The 17662-nt window shown below is 41.5% G+C and overlaps 1 protein-coding gene across 1 annotated transcript in view; it reads left to right on the top strand.

Moving 5' to 3' along the window:
- Window positions 1-14086, top strand: part of vwa3a (von Willebrand factor A domain containing 3A) — a 21317-nt gene extending 7231 nt beyond the window's left edge. The window contains exons 16-34 of the mRNA XM_060857374.1: window positions 640-720; window positions 825-922; window positions 1889-2008; window positions 2170-2244; window positions 2372-2513; window positions 3799-3970; window positions 4987-5057; window positions 5179-5340; window positions 6459-6525; window positions 7813-7920; window positions 8118-8203; window positions 8678-8830; window positions 9142-9250; window positions 10071-10215; window positions 10325-10469; window positions 11696-11847; window positions 12117-12237; window positions 13495-13592; window positions 13962-14086. Coding sequence (XP_060713357.1) covers window positions 640-720; window positions 825-922; window positions 1889-2008; window positions 2170-2244; window positions 2372-2513; window positions 3799-3970; window positions 4987-5057; window positions 5179-5340; window positions 6459-6525; window positions 7813-7920; window positions 8118-8203; window positions 8678-8830; window positions 9142-9250; window positions 10071-10215; window positions 10325-10469; window positions 11696-11847; window positions 12117-12237; window positions 13495-13592; window positions 13962-14007 — 2151 coding nt within the window. The 3' untranslated portion in view covers window positions 14008-14086. The remainder of the gene's footprint in view (window positions 1-639; window positions 721-824; window positions 923-1888; window positions 2009-2169; window positions 2245-2371; window positions 2514-3798; window positions 3971-4986; window positions 5058-5178; window positions 5341-6458; window positions 6526-7812; window positions 7921-8117; window positions 8204-8677; window positions 8831-9141; window positions 9251-10070; window positions 10216-10324; window positions 10470-11695; window positions 11848-12116; window positions 12238-13494; window positions 13593-13961) is intronic.
- The last annotated feature ends 3576 nt before the right edge of the window (window positions 14087-17662 follow it).

Below are 17662 nucleotides of genomic sequence, written 5' to 3'. Positions count from 1 at the left end.
GCAGGAGGTGGAGCTTGTGTTCTGAGGATAGCAGGAGGTGGAGCTTGTGTTCTGAGGATAGCAGGAGGTGGAGCTTGTGTTCTGAGGATAACAGGAGGTGCAGCTTGTGTTCTGAGGATGGCAGGAGGTGGAGCTTGTGTTCTGAGGATAGCAGGAGGTGGAGCTTGTGTTCTGAGGATGGCAGGAGGTGGAGCTTGTGTTCTGAGGATAGCAGGAGGTGGCGCTTGTGTTCTGAGGATGGCAGGAGGTGGAGCTTGTGTTCTGAGGATGGCAGGAGGTGGAGCTTGTGTTCTGAGGATAGCAGGAGGTGGAGCTTGTGGTCTCAGGATATCAGGAGGTGCAGCTTGTTAGTCTCAGGATAGCAGGAGGTGGAGCTTGTGTTCTGAGCATAGCAGGAGGTGGAGCTTGTGTTCTGAACATAGCAGGAGGGGGAGCTTGTGTTCTCAGGACATAGCAAGAGGAAGAGCTTTGTAGTTCTTGTAGGGGAACGTATGTTCTCAGCATGGTTGGAGGAGGAGCTTGTTCTCTGGATGATAGCAGGTGGAGGTTATGGCTTTAAATTTATAGTGTGATATTGTTTGTACATCAAAAGGTTTTTTATTATGATAAATGTAACTTGTAAAAGTTCTCATGTTCCAGAAAGCAATGGTGCAGTTCAAGTGGCACGATGGCATGGTGAAGAACATGCATGTGGATCTGCCCCTGCTGCAGAGTTATCAGGTACAAACAGTCTCCTCATCTCTACATTATCTTTTTACCTTTCTACTTTGTTTTTAATTTATTACACACCCCCACCCCCACCCTCTCCCGTTCTCCATCTTTAGAGGCGGCTATTGGAGGCCGAGCAGGTGTTGGAGGAGAGGGTCATGTGGTTAAACGCTACCAGCAGCAGGCAGATCTGGGGAACTGTGTGTGAACGGAGGCAAGACACATCTCTAAACCGTAAAATATTTCACCTGCTATCGTTTAAACCTCAATACTGTATTTTGATCGGTCAGATTAAAGCTTCTTATGTTTATATACATTAAAGGTGGGGTCTCCAATTTTTGAAAGCCAATGTTGACATTTTAAATGACCAAAACAAACACGCCCCTAACCCAAATGGGTCCCACCCCTGTATTTCTAGCTCCGCCCCACACATACATACGTAACCCAGGCAACAAATGGAAAGAAATGTGTCTTTATCATAGCTGAACTGAAGAACAATACGATTGTAGATAAACAAACAAGCAAAAATGTCACACAAGCATAATCATGTAAAGGACAAAGACATATATTAGTTCTGTGTAACAAAACAAAACCAACGTTACTCACCTATCGAGAAGGAAAAAAGCGCCTCGGCGTCTTAAGTAAAGTTGGTCACATATTCACAGATTGGAGTTTCCCGAGTCAATAACTCCTGAGCTAAACACTGTTACTACACAAAACACGGTTGTAGCTGCGTCTCTACATTACTACGATAGAAAAGAGGTGTTATTTGTGTAGTAACAGTGTTTAGCTCAGGAGTTATTGACTCAGGAAACTCCAATCTGTGAATATGTGACCAACTTCCTGCTCCTTCAGTTCTCTCCAGCGCTGGAAAGCTGATCCTATATTAACACGTCCTACTTCTTACCTTATCGTAAGTCTTTCTTCTCTTTCTTTCTTTGTTTTTATCCTCCATGTCAATGTTAAAACCGCTTTCTGCTAATGTCACACATGCGCACTGAACACCGCCCATATTGACAAGACACGCCCCTTTCTGCTCATTGGCTACATGTTTGTTTAGATTTTTGTTTAGTATTCGGCCCGACTCAGTTTTCTGAAGCGTTTCTCAAAAATCGGAGACCCTGCCTTTAAGACACTCGTCCTGATACGATAACGGCGCTCCATGTGTTGTTCTCTACAGTGTTCAGGTTCTGTTGGACGTGTCTGACATGAGCGTTCACCACCAGCTGCACATCCGTCACGCTGTCCGGCTCCTGCTGCAGGAGCAACTGATCAATACGCAGCGCTTCAACATCATAGCGTGAATACAACGTTTTCAGTGTCTTGTAACCTCCACAGATAAACGCCTAAGGGTTGCTTAGATAAGTTTTTGGAATCGTATCTGCGTAGGTTGTTCAACCTGGACGCCTTCTAACATATCATAGAGCATGACAACAAAATGAATTGGTGTCTGATTCACAGGTTTGGGTCAGATGTGAAAGGGTGGAGAGAGAAAGCTGTTTCCTCTAACCAACAAAACCTTCAGGATGCCTGGCAGTAAGGGATGAGGATGATGATGATGCTGATGTGCTGCCTCATGCATTATGATCTCAATACTGTATATACATATATATATATATATATATATATGTGTGTGTGTGTGTGTGTGTGTGTGTGTGTGTAGGTGGGTTCAGGGGTTAGAGTGTTCAGGAGGTCGTAACACACTGGCTGCTTTGAGACACGCTGTAGAGACAGAACCTCACAGTGACTCCTCTCTCACTCGTGGAGTGTATCTGCTCACCACCGGCGCTCCGGATCAGGACAGCGTAAGAGCTCAGAGACCTGATACACACCTGACATTGGATAAATAAATATATTAATATAATAAATGTCAAATTTCTTTTCAAAAACTTCTGCATATTTAGTACCTCCCCCTTCAGGTGTATTAAAGGTGCGGTGCGCGATCTCTGAAAGCCAATGTTGACATTTGAAATCACCAAAACAAACACGCCCTTAACCCAAATGGGTGTCGCCCCTGTTTTGATAGCTCCACCCACACATACATACGTAACCCAGGCAACTATTATGGTCGGAACCTGCTGGGGCAGCCGGCCGAGGGGGTATTTTTATCAATAAATGAACACAATGAGTAACACTATGGTAATACAAATGTGTTTTTGTAGTACTGTGTGTTGTACCTAGAACCCGAGGCAGAGGTAACGGCAGAGGGCTAATGTCAGACATACACACTGAACACTCTCTCTGCCGCATATTGAGAAGACACGCCCCTTTCTGCTGATTGGCTACACGTTTGTTTTGTTAGTCGGCCCGACTCAGTTTTCTGAAGCATTTCTCAAACATCGTGCACCGCCCCTTTAAAGTCACTTCCATGAAATCACACTGACTGATTAATCTGTTTTTTTTCTGACTTCACCCTCTATCATGCACTTTCTATAGAAAAGTATAAATTAGCAGGAAGTTTGCACGTTCACCTCACACCTCCAGGGTTGGGGGTTCGATTCCCGCCTCCACCTTGTGTGTGTGGAGTTTGCATGTTCTCCCCGTGCCTCGGGGGTTTCCTCCGGGTACTCCGGTTTCCTCCCCCGGTCCAAAGACATGCATGGTAGGTTGATTGGCATCTCTGTAAAAATTGTCCGTAGTGTGTGATTGCGTGAGTGAATGAGAGTGTGTGTGTGTGTGCCCTGCGATGGGTTGGCACTCCATCCAGGGTGTATCCTGCCTTGATGCCCGATGACGTCTGAGATAGGCACAGGCTCCCCGTGACCCGAGGTAGTTCGGATAAGCGGTAGAAGATGAATGAGTGAATAAATCTCCTGCTGGTCACAATGTGCACCTACATGGTGTAATTTCGACATAAACACCACTGTTTTCTCTCCTCTGTTACCAGTCAGTATTCTCTACTAATGAATAATGAAAACTCCCATAAGTTAATATGCTCAATGCTAACTAGCTAGCAGCTAGCGATAATGCATTATTTGCAATATGGGTTGTTTTTGTTGTAAAGCACCTTAAAACCTTTAGCTTCACTAAACACTTTTGTTTATTTGTTGCTATTTACTGTTTGCGAGTGCGTTTTCTGTCACGTTTCAGTCGGCTGTCTCTTCGTATGAGTCCGAGTTCTGCTCTGGTCCGCGGATCCACGTGTGTCTCTTCAGCAGAGAGGACGAGCCACTCCGACGCTCATCGTCCAGCTACGTGTCCCTGTGTCTGCGCAGACTAGTACACAGCACTAACGGCCGCTTCCACTGGATCACAGACACAGGTTAGAAGGTCATGCTGAGGTCATGCAGGTGAAAAATAGCACAAAGTTGTGTTTTGGCAGAAAAAACTTTATAGGGGAAAACATGAACGTCTCCTTGGTCTTATATCAGCTGGTTGTCTTTCAGGAAAAAGCTAAGAATCTTTCTTCCAGAAGGAGCTGGAAGCGTGGAGCTAATTTCAGGGCCAGAAATGAAAAATGAGGTGATCTTTCACCCAGGCGTCTCGTCGGGTCTTAAAATGCACTGCTGCCTCCAGCGAAAACCCAGCAAATAGTAAACGCTGTTTTTTGTAACATAACCATCGTAACAAAGACGTTTTTCGTCTTCTTTTTGATCGCATTCTGAAAACCACACACACCAAAGCGTGTTCCGTTTCAATTACCCCGGAAATGAGGTCAAATATATTAGCATTTTGGGCGGGAGTAGAAAGATCGGATCGATATCCGATTCGCCGAGACGCGTTTATGTGGCCTAATGTAAATGGAACAGTTTTAACAAATCAGATAGCTATCGGATCAGAGACAACACATGAAGTGACCAGGTGTAAAAAGGCCCTTATATCTAAATAGACATAAATATATGAAAATAAACGATTAATTCTCCTCAGAAAACGAAAACAAATCCAGATCCTCAGAAACTTACCTGAAAGTGTTTGTTGGTTTTTAAGGCTGAAAAATGAACAATGTAAACTTAAAGAAGTGACGTATAAATAAAATAAGGAATAAAACACATTCCAGGAAAATAATCAGCGACGTAGGGCTGCGAGGACAAACAGTTCAAGCAGGTCTGTCATTTAACTTTATTACTTTTTACCTGGGATGTGTTTTTATATGTCGTTACACGGAAACACACACATATTAACACGGTGCAGCGATGAGAGCGGCTCAGACGATTAACAAGGACCTGATGTGACTGCAGCTTGACTGAGTTCAGTAGAGTCCAAACAAAGAGCGAGCTGGTGGCTAAGGTTTCAAATCAAAAGTCTGTTCTGACTCGTGTCCTGTGTCTCCGCCGGCAGGTATAGTGGAGAGCGATGACATCACTGCGCTGATCAGAGAAATGGAGCAGGCTGCTGATTACTGGCAGAAGGTGAGAGTGCTGAGGTGCAGAGCACGATGACAACACTGACACCATGACATAGCTTTAAACTCACACAAATCAACCCCATGATGATGATGATGATGGTGGTGGTGGTGTCGTCATTGTGCAGTGCTGTGAGTTAGTGGACTCTCTGCTCCAGCGGAGCTCCAGCGCTGATCCAGTCGAGGTTCACGATGGAGAGTGTCGCAGCTCGGTTCCCCAGGTCAAGCCCCGGACGCAGAAACACACGCTTCCCTACTCCAGAGAGACTCGACTGAGCTGGGCGGGGCCGGTCAGTGCAAACACCACCCTCAGATATGCAGTTCACATCCTCAAGGGTTGAACAGATAATTAAAGAGTCATGGAACCTGCTCTGGAACCTACACTGAATTATATACAATGATGGTTTAATGGGAAGGTTTTAGCATTTTTCGACCACTTCCGCACATCTACGAATATTACAGTACATTATGACAGGGATGTAGTAGCTCAGTGGTTACGGTGTTGGATTACAGGTTGGTCAGTCGTGAGTTTGAACCCTGCCACTCCTGGGCCCCTGAGCAAGGCCCTTAACCCTCAAATGCTCAGCTGTACACAAGAGATAAATTTAAGTCGCTCTGGATAAAACTAGGGGGCACGGTGGCTTAGTGGTTAGCACGTTCTCCTCACACCTCCAGGGTCGGGGTTCGATTCCCGCCTCCACCTTGTGTGTGTGGAGTTTGCATGTTCTCCCCGTGCCTCGGGGGTTTCCTCCGGGTACTCCGGTTTCCGGTGTGAGTGAATGAGAGTGTGTGTGTGTGCCCTGCGATGGGTTGGCACTCCGTCCAGGGTGTATCCTGCCTTGATGCCCGATGACGCCTGAGATAGGCACAGGCTCCCCGTGACCCGAGGTAGTTCGGATAAGCGGTAGAAAATGAATGAATGGAATAAAGTAAGCACGTGTGAGCTTTTTGCAGGCAGCGCCCCCTACTGGTGAGGTCTTATTAAATCTTAAATTTGTAACTTTTTTAGTATTAGACAATTAAACACTTATTTTGAATAAAATGTTTCTACAAACTGCTCTAAAGGAAACGTGATGCTACTTGACCTGAGGCAAAATGTGTGATAGATATCGATGCTTATTTATTTATTTATTTATTTTAGTTTTGGTGCTGTGTTTATGTACTGTATATATTTTAGTTTAGTTCCTGATCACGACTCCCTCACAGTAGAGATCCATCATCTCTGGCTAAATAAATGAATGAGAATTAGATTTGACTTCAGTGAGTTTGGTGTAAACAGCGTACACTAACATGTTAACATTCTTAGCACTCGGTGCTAATCACACATAAAGTACAGATCTAAATATTTAACAAAATTTCCTAACTTCTGTTACGTATTTAAAGAGCACTGTTTGTTTGTGGACACAAGGGGCAGAAGGAGGCTACGCTCTCGCCTACGTGGAGGCCAAACAGTGCCAAAGCAGCCATTCCTCCTGGTGAGCAACACAACTGACACTGACACAAAACACTGACGCTGGAGACTCCATACTGTACCTCCGTTAGTTAATACGATATCAAACACTTCAGGAGTTTCGCTTTTATTATAAATCAGTGATGTTCTGCATGTGAACATTAATCGTTATCTAGCGCTTCCTTCCAGGAGGAGGAAGGAGAGAAGTCGTTAAATAGATTAAACATGTTTAATAAATAAATAGAACTTTTAATAGTGGTGAATTGTTGTGGGTTGAAATAAAATAAAACAAATCAAATTCAGAAAGGAGTGACCGCTACCTCGGACCTAAAGTTTATTATTTTCCCAAAGCAGACTGTGCCTGAGTGTTTTACGTGTCTTCACAGACAGAATCTATCACAGTGTCGATGATCGCTGATGTTTCAGTAGCATTATTAGAAACACTGTGTGTATATTCATGGCTTGGGTTCTGCTTCACTTTTAAAGGTGGGGTGCACGATGATTAAAGCCAATGCTGACATTTGAAATCACCCAAACCAACACGCCCCTGTATCGATAGCTCCGCCCACACATACATACGTAACCCAGGCAACCAATGGAAAGAAACATGTCTTTATCATAGCTGAAGGGAAGAACAATACGATTGCAGATAAACAAACAAGCAAAAATGACACACAAACATAATCATGTAAAGGACAAAGACATATATTAGTTCTGTGTAACAAAACAAAACCAACGTTACTCACCTATCGAGAAGGAAAAAAGCGCCTCGGCGTCTTAAGTAAAGTTGGTCACATATTCACAGATTGGAGTTTCCCGAGTCAATAACTCCTGAGCTAAACACTGTTACTACACAAAACACGGTTGTATCTGCGTCTCTACATTACTACGATAGAAAAGAGGTGTTATTTGTGTAGTAACAGCGTTTAGCTCAGGAGTTATTGACTCAGGAAACTCCAATCTGTGAATATGTGACCAACTTCCTGCTCCTTCAGTTCTCTCCAGCGCTGGAAAGCTGATCCTATATTAACACGTCCTACTTCTTACCTTATCGTAAGCCTTTCTTCTCTTTCTTTCTTTGTTTTTATCCTCCATGTCAATGTTAAAACCGCTTTCTGCTAATGTCACACATATGCACTGAACACTCTCTCCGCCCATATTGACAAGACACGCCCCTTTCTGCTCATTGGCTACATGTTTGTTTTGATTTTTGTTTTGTTTGTCATCCCGACTCAGTTTTCTGAAGCATTTCTCAAACAACGGAGACCCCACCTTTAAGTTTAAATGATTGTCGTTGTTTTTTTCCTTTAAGCACGTCCACTGGAAGGTTGTGATCCGGTCCGGCTCGCAAACTCCATTAAAGCGAAGACAAAGCGAAGAATTTCTCGTTCTGCTCTGGAAGTGAAAGAAGACAGCCAGGGTGAGTGGGTTAAACATCTCAGAGCTGAAATGAAAAGGAAGATCACTTAATAATGAAGGGGTGAAAGTGGACTAAACATCAGTTAGCGGAGACGTTTACACCCTGAGACATGGAGCTCAGGGTGTTAACACACACAAAAATGTACATTAATGAACAATAAATGTTCTATTTAACGGTTGTTTTTTGTTTGTTTCTAGGGTCAGTTTATGAGCATCTGAAAGGAAACAGCACTCAGAAGTGTGTTATTATTCCTAAACACGAGGACATCTCCTCCTCCAAACAGGTAGAGTGTGAACACACTCAGTACATCACAACTATAAGTCATTAAACCATCAGTTAATACTCGAACAAAATATTACGAATAATTTTGCCTATATATTTGCAACCTACTTAAATTTCAGAATAGTTTGTTATATTTTCATCCTCAAGAGACACGTTTCAGCACGTTTTAATTACGTTTTCCGTAGATTTTAGGACACGATTCAGAATCCAATTATATGTAAGATTTCTAGATATATTCCAGCATTTCTTAATGACATTTTTAGTATTTTTAAAGATCAATTTCAGAATATTTTTCAGTACATTTCTGCATATTTTAATGACATTTTTGGTATTTTCTAGCAATTAATTCAAATGAATATTTTAATTGTATTTTTTAAAGATAAATTTCAGAATATTTTATATATATGTATTTTTTATCAGTGAGGTGTTAATTTCAGGTGTTGTTAGCGTTTGTTATCTGCTCGTTCCTGTTTAGTGGCTGAAACGGTTTGGTGTCAGGGCTCTGAAACTGGACCTCCACCAGCTGCTGTCTGTTCCCGCGTGCACTCACCGTAAGAAGCTCGTGCCATCCGTCAGCAGAAGCGTGTCAGCAAAATACTGCACCATCTTTCCCAGCGTGCACCTAAACGTAAGCCCACACCTCTGAAAATCCACCAGGGAGCCGTCTAAAGCGCGGCACACTATGGAGACGTGATCGTCAGTAGTCATGAGCGTCAGATTCCACTGCGCAGAGTTTTTCCGTGTGTCCTCACACCCGGCCGCACTCGTCACCGCACGTTCACGATGTTCTTTAGATGATCGAGCCCTCGGGAGTCCACATTATCACCACCCCTGGGCCTGATGATGTCACTCTGCGATGTGACATGACGCCACAGCTGGCGCAGCGGTGCGTAACTCGATGTGGTGTTTTACGGATGGTGTGTTTTTCCTCTCTTAAAGGGACGAGTGAAGCATCTGTTCCTGAGCTCAGGCGAGCTGAAGCAGTACCTGATCCAGACCGAACGGGTTCTGAAGCGTTACACCGACAGGATGCAGTGGCTGCTCTCAGGTCAACACCATCACACAAGCATTTTATTCAGTGTCAAGCAAAATTATTTACCCCCCTGTGAACTCCTGCAAAACAACCCGAGGCTGAAATGTCCGTGATCGGGATCAGGGCTGGAAGATGTGAGGAAAATATCGTCTCAGGATCTATAGGATTGGTGTCAAACTGCAGTACAGCAGCATTAATAATAATAATAATAATAATAATAATAATAATAATAACAACAACAACAACAACAGCAATAATAATAATAATAATACATGAGTTGCATTAATTAACACACTTGTAGTCTTATATTTATAAATAAATGAAGATACCGGAATAAAGAAAAAAAATTCATCAACATTTTTAAATGTCTATTTTAATTACAATTTCTACATCAAATCAGCCACTTCCTTTTGTAAGCGTCCTCATATTCAGCCTTCAATTATTCAGACTTTACACTGTACATTCAATACTAATACGGTCACATTTATTAATTCATCAGTTAATGTGTATTATTTATTTATTTATTTGTTTGTTTGTTTATTTATTTTATATTCAAAAATTAATATTGCGACAGAAAAGAACAACAATCCTCTAAAGCATGAGCTCAGAAATTGTGACGTATTAGCTGACAGTGCTCAGATTGGTGGGATTTATCACACACACACACACACACACACACACACACACACACACACACACACACACACACACACACGATTCACCCCTTCACCCATCACCTGACAGCCAGACTTCCCCCCTTTACTTTGGCTCTGACTGTATTTTAGTCACTTTTATTGACTGAGCTGTGAACATGGAGTCTGTGTCGTCTCTGTAGGCAGCAGACGTGTGTTTGGCTGTGTGTTGGAGAGGGAGGTGTGTGTCGTCCTGGACGTGTCTGGCTCCATGTGGTCCTGCTTCACTGAGCTGCAGACAGAGCTGACCTCCCTGATCTGGGATCAGCTGCACACCAACAGAGTGAGGTGACTGGTCACCGCATGAACTTATCAAACCCTTGGTCATACAGTAGGATCTGCTGTAACTGGTAAATACAAGTGTGTGTGTGTGTGTGTGTGTGTGTGTGTGTGTCAGGTTCAGCATGGTGGCATTCTCTGAAGAGGTGCGAGTGTGGCAGGAGGAGCTGCTGGAGGCCTCAGAGGAGAGGTGCAGGGATGCAGTAACATGGCTGGGGCAGCTTAATACACACGGAGGATCCTCCATCCTACACGCGCTGCAGGCACACACACACACACACACACACACACACACACACACACACATACACACACACAGCATGTAAATATCAAACAGGTTATTGCAGGACTAAAGGTGCTCTGATCTGTCCATCTATCTGTCTTTCTAGCTGTCTCTCTGTCTGTCTGTCTGTCTGTCTGTCTGCTTGACTGTCTGCCTAATTGTCTGTCTGCCTGCTTGTTTGCCTGTCTGTCTGCTTGTCTGTTTGTCTGTCTATCTGTCTGTCTGTTTGCATGTCTGCCTGTGTGTCTGTCTGTCTGTCTGCATGTTTGTTTGTCTGTCTATCTGCTTGTCTGTCTGTCTGTGTGTTTGTCTGCCTGTTTGTCTGCCTGTTTGTCTGTGTGTTTGTCTGTCTGTCTGCTTGTCTGCCTGTCTATCTGTCTGTTTGTTTGTCTGTCTGCCTATAAGTTTGTCTGTCTCCCTGTCTGTCTGCCTGTCTGTCTGCCTACATGTCTGCCTACTTGTCTGCCTGTCTGTCTGCTTGTCAGTTTGTCTGTCTATCTGTCTGCCTGTTTGCATGTCTGCCTGTCTGTTTGCCTGCCTGTGTGTCTGTCTGTCTGTCTGTGTATGTCTGTCTGTCTGTGTGTTTGTTTGTATGTCTGTCTGTGTATTTGTCTGTCTGCATGTTTGTGTGTGTCTGTCTGCCTGTGTGTCTGTCTGTGTGTGTCTGTCTGCATGTTTGTATGTCTGTCTGTCTGTCTGTGTGTTTGTTTGTATGTCTGCCTGTGTGTCTGTCTGTGTGTGTCTGTCTGCATGTTTGTATGTCTGTCTGTCTGTCTGTGTGTTTGTTTGTATGTCTGCCTGTGTGTCTGTCTGTGTGTGTCTGTCTGTCTGCATGTTTGTATGTCTGTCTGTCTGTCTGTCTGCTTGTCTGTCTGTCTGCATGTTTGTATGTCTGTCTGTCTGTCTGTGTGTTTGTCTGTCTGTCTGTGTGTTTGTCTGTCTGTCTCTCTGTCCATCCATATTTAAGTCATCTGGTCATCACCCAGCCATGATTGATTAATCTATTTACACATTTATCTATCCATCAATTTCTCATTCTACCATCTGTCCATCACTGCATCCATTCATTCACACTTAGTTCCAGACAGTATTTATAATATAAACACCCAGTCAGTGGAGGTGAGTGAACCAGGCCTGGAGTTTACACATAAAGCTCAGTCCTGTAAGTCTTATCGTTTTTTTAATGAAACTCTATCCCCCCATCAGGCAGCATGTGTGTTTGGTGACTCAGTCGGTGTGTATGTGATCAGTGATGGTCACTGGGACTGCAGCTGCAATGTGGTGCTGAAGGAGGCTGAGAGACTGACGTCAGGAAAACACATCAACATCCACACGATCACGCCGAGCGGCCTGGACAGGTGCTGCACCACCAAACCTTCATTCACATCAGTGTTCGTAACTTAGATTCCACTTATAAATGATTACAAAGGTTTATAACTCAGAGAAACACCTCATACTTTTATCTTCATACATTTACAGTAGAAGACCCTGTGAACAAGCTGTTACTATAGAAACGCTAACGTCTTACAACCTTTCGAAAGCCTACTTTGTCCTTTAACCTGAAGCAAGTGTCTGTTCCCTTGTTTTATTGATGTATTTGTGATGCATGTTCCTTTTTCTCTCACAGCACAGCCATGTTTCTGAAGAGACTGGCTCATAAAACTGGAGGCCGCTTCCACCAGGTACCTCCAGCTGCAGACACGACCACGGCTAGAGAGCTCCTGAGCAGCGGCTACGGCGCCGGAGAGGTGAGTGTTACACAGCTGCCTGGGGCTTTATGTGAGTCCAGGTCATTCATCCATCCATCATCCATCCATCCATCCATCCATCCATCCATCTCCCTAAACTGATCCATCCATCCATCCATCCATCCATCCATCCATCCATCTCCCTAAACTGATCCATCCATCCATCCATCCATCCATCCATCCATCTATCTATCTATCTATCTATCTATCTATCTATCTATCTATCTATCTATCTATCTATCTATCTATCTATCTATCTATCTATCTATCTATCTATCTATCTATCTATCCACTCATTCATCCATCCTTTGAGCCATCATCATCCCTAAACTGATCCACTCATCCACTCATCCACTCATCCATCCATCCATCCATCCATCCATCCCTCCATCCATCCATCTATCTATCTATCTATCTATCTATCTATCTATCTATCTATCTATCTATCTATCTATCTATCTATCTATCTATCTACAGTATCTATCTATCCACTCATTCATCCATCCTTTGAGCCATCATCATCCCTAAACTGATCCACTCATCCACTCATCCATCCATCCATCCATCCATCCATCCATCCATCCATCTATCTATCTATCTATCTATCTATCTATCTATCTATCTATCTATCTATCTATCCACTCATTCATCCATCCTTTGAGCCATCATCATCCCTAAACTGATCCACTCATCCATCCTTAGGTTTATTCATCCCTACATACACCTATCTGTCTACCTGTCTATCTATTCTTCAAGCCCTCTATTCTTTTCTCCATCCTTTGTTTATATTATCCATCCCTTAATCTTATTACTTTCTCAGTCATCATCTATCCCTCACTTTATACCTTTATCCATCTGTTCATTTATTAACTGCATGTCCGTCTGTCCATTCATTTTCAAGTCACCTTGCAATCATTCAGACATGATGCATTAGTGTATATTTTCATTTATCTATCCATCTATTTCTCATTTGGCCATCTGTCCATCCCTGTATCCGTTCATTCGCACTTTGTGCCTGTTTTCTAACCAGACAGTATTTATAATAAACACAGACAGTGGGGCTGAGTGAACCAGGCCTTGAGTGTACACACAAAGTCACAGTCCTGTATGTTTATAATTCTTATTTTTCTTTTCTTTATCTCAAAACTATAAAACTATCCTCCTCTTCCTCATTGTGTATATACAATGGTGCATACAACAGAAAGCATATAAATCATATAGAGTATAGACATATACACAATACGTTTCCCCACACAGGACTCGGTTCTTCCAGAGTTTCACGGCGATGATCTGCAGAGGCTGAAGAAGGAGATCGAAAAGTTGAGAATGTTCCAGAAACAAGCCAAAGAATTCAGGTTCGTCTTCTTTATGAGAGTCAGACATAAATATTGAAGACAATTTTTTTTTATTCTGTAGTTACAGAAACATCTAGATGTTTATGCTAATTCTATAAATATGCAAATACAGATTCTATAAATATGCAAATTAGGAAATTAGGAGCATGCCCCGCCCCTTTTCCCTTGGTGAAAATGGTATTTTGCATTCTGGAATACGACTGACTCTTATAATTCATTATATTCTACCTACGGTGTATTTCCTCAACCCCACCACCTAAAGTTTTGGCACCCCTTCTTACAGAGAGCAAATTTTACTAAATGTATTGTTATTAACGTTGTATATTATCTTGAATCTTCCTGTGATCGATTTTTGTTTTGTTTCTGCAGGGATATGTTATTGGTGAAGAATCCAGAAGTCAGCAGCTCAAAATAAATAAATTCGAGATACACCGAAGTCTCTTGTTTGTTCTGACTGATGTAAATTTGTGGTCCTTTGTTAATTAATAAAGAAGATAATTAATAAAATTATTTTTTATTAATAAAATTATTTTTTAATTATTATTATTATGTTAATTAATAACAATAACAATAACACAGCGGTGTAAAGGAAAGAGACAACTTTATTAATTAACTGAGTGACTGACGTCTCCGTCCACATCGACGTGACATCGATCAGGAAAATCAATCGCATCATTCTGAGCACTTTATTATTATTTATTAATATATAAATAAAGTCAAATTCAGCATTCTCAATTTTACCATTTTATCTGAACTCACCCTCTATACATGTCCACACACCGCTGTTAAAATGGCAGGTTTTTTACGAGAATTCTGAAACTTAGAGAAGTCCCATGATGAAACATGGTGGTGGGAGCGTCATGCTTTCGAACTGCTTTTCTTCATCCGGAAATAGGGATTATTTCGAGATGGAAGGACTCATAAAAAGCAACAAATACCAGTCAATTTTAGTGCAAAACATTCAGCTGGTTTGCTGTTAAGCCAAAGAAAATGAAAAGTTTTAGAGTTTCACATCAACAAAGGAATGATGTAACCAAACGATCAATGTTACTGAACTATCTGAGCCAGAGACAAGACCTTAACTTAATACTCCGTGCACATGAGATACCCAAACAATGTGATGGTTCTGAAATGTTTTTTCAAGAAAGAGTCCAAGATAATTTACTTTACTTTACTTTACAGGGAGCGATGGAATCAAAATAAAAAGGTGCTTCAAAAAAAGTATTAGTTCAGGACAGTGGATGGAGGTGCAAACGTTTGCAAAACTCAAACACTTTCATTATAGATTATTTGGTGATCGCTTTCAACGCTGTGAGTGAATCAGTGGCTCTGGTTATCCAAAATTTATGGTAGCAGCCTCTGGTGAAATTTCAGGTGAGTCGGTCACAGGTCTCAGTTGTAACTGTAAGTGATTCAGTCTCCTACTTTCTTAGGATTACGGTAGCATTCTCAAGTGAAACTAGAGAGGATTTGGGGTTCGCCTGCCCTCTGAAGTGTACAGTAACAGTCTCAGGTGGAATTACAGATGTCTGGTCTATTGCTTTTGGAGGTTTACAGTAAGAATATGATGTAAAATTGCAGGTTTTCATCCCCTCTGAGCATCATGGGCCATGCTTTTGGGGTTCGCATGGTCTTGGGGGTTTACGGTAACTCTTCCGTTCACAGTAGCAGTATGAGGTGAAATTACAGGTGTGTTGATCTCCTGCTCTCTGAGGTTTACGGTAACATCCTCAGGTGTTCACTGCCTCTGAAACTCTATGGTAAGGGTGATTTGCTGTGCTCGTACACTAGCAGGTTTACGGTAACAGTCTCAGGTGAGGAGGCAGGTGATTGACAGGTGGGGATGAGAACCTGAGCCGTGGCACGTGCACTGAGGCAGGTGATGGAGACACAGCGGCGCGCATGACGAGCGATAAGAAGGTAAAACTCTCCTCAACTCTAAACCATCCTTATTAATCACTTTATTAGAGACTTCACATCTATCTCTCTCTTATTATTCCTACTGTATTCATTTGTTATATGATACGACATGCAGCTCGAGCGGCGCTTTAATACTGAACACCAGACGTGCGCTAATTAACAGGACAATTATAATTAATTAATGTCGGAAATCTACTTGTACTTATAGTATTTAGTGTAACATTAGTATTAATGATTTTTATTCTGTTATATTAATAAAACTGTCTTTATAATAGACTGAAATTTTCCATACAGTGCATCAGGCATTAGACTAATGTATAGTAGGTTTCAGTTTGTCTCAATTTTATAATAATTTCATCTGAGAAGGAAAATATATATATATAAATAAATAAAAACTTTGCTGTAGTTTTGAAGGACATCACATGAAACTATTGATTCTGGGGGGAAAAAAAAACAAAACAAGACATTCTTCCTTTTGTTATATCCACTTTTAGTGTTTTTTGGGTCAACTGTGACAAAAAAAACGGATTTTATGATTTTATTTTTAATAAGTCATTACATAGCATAAAATAGAATTTATTTTGGTGAAATTCAGAATGAAGGACAACAGAAATATTGAATAACTTTCTATGAAATAAAGAACAGCTGTGGAATTGTGCAGAAAACCCAACGTGGAAAATCTGAGATAGTGAACTGTTGTATTGCAGATCCAGTATCCAGGATTTTCTGGTGGTACATGTATAAAGAAAGCGCTATAAGCATGAAGATGACGATTATATATATATATATATGCCAAAAAATAAAAAAACACTTTATAAGACATTTTGTGCAATGAAAACATTCCTTGGATGTTAAAGGTTCTTCACAGAACCCAGACAAAGAACCTTTATTCTTAAGAGTGTAACTCTAATATTATTCAGTACAGTGAATCGTGAATAAAGCGAATCGTAGCAGATTCAGTGTTATCATTAAATATCAAATCTTTGCCTTGAGAATCAAAATAGTATTGTATCATTTAGAAGTCTGAGGTTTACACGTGTAGGAACAAATTATTCTTTGGATTTGTGCCAGTTATTTTATTTCTGCTTCTTTTTCTTGCTAAACACTTTTTGGTAACATTGGATAAAATATAGTTTATGTTGCCATGTTATCAGAAAAACCTCAGCAAACTGTGTTTAGGGACAGAAATGTTAAATCTAGCACCATACAATGGTCTCGGAACGCTTAAAAGTTCCTTGCAGAACACCTTCTGTCTTTGTGAAGTATTTTCATACCTTTAATAATCCTATTGATTTTCCAATAAATTCTTGTTTAGAGGACTATACTGTTTTCTCACTTTTTCGTGACCTTAGTATTATAAAGTTGTCTCCCATATTTATTTGCACTCCATGTAGAACTGTTAGTTATCTGGTGTCCCCTAGAAAAAGTTTCATGCTGAAGTGGTTTTGAAAGCTAGGACTCTTAACCATTTAAAGATCACTTGAGGATGCCTAATTTTCTAAAACAAATAGAATAACTATGGGTTCTCAGCTTCCTCTTATGGGCTCTACATCGAACACTTTCTGAAAAGGGAAACACTCAATGAGTGTTGTTTGGATTCACCCAGTAGTCAAAATATCAATGTGACCAACTAAACAGTGTAAAGTTGATATTACTGCTCATAATAAACTTTTTCTAGACAATGAATTGCATCTCCAGGCAATATTTTGAAACCATTTTAGCAGCCGTGCGATTTTTTTAATCTCTGGTGTTGTAGACAGAATTTCCCCAGAGGATGATGGATGTTTTATTTATCCATTCGTTTCATTGTGAATATATTCAGCCATTGACCGTGTTGTTGGTAGGTCATGTATCAGATGTATTTGAGCAGATCACATGATGGTGTCTTATATCTGTGCTATATGCTGATGCAGATTAAATTGCTAAGACATTTATTATAGAGGCAGGTGAAGACACTGGTCTTATCTGGCTGACCAGTATGTAAGGAATGTCCAGCTCCACCAGTGCTACTCAGTGAAGTGAATTATGCATTCATTCAGTCCCTCTGAAGCAGATCTGTTTCACACACTCTCATTTTTCCTTGCCCTGGGTTCCTGGGTCTCCCTCTAGTCTGGCTGGACAGAGGAGGCATCTAAACCTGGCTGTGCATT

This window comes from Tachysurus vachellii, chromosome 21, assembly GCF_030014155.1.
Source record: "Tachysurus vachellii isolate PV-2020 chromosome 21, HZAU_Pvac_v1, whole genome shotgun sequence".
NCBI lineage: Eukaryota > Metazoa > Chordata > Actinopteri > Siluriformes > Bagridae > Tachysurus > Tachysurus vachellii.
The sequence above is the reverse complement of the archived record's forward strand: the minus strand, read 5'-3'. Positions and strand labels throughout refer to the sequence as shown.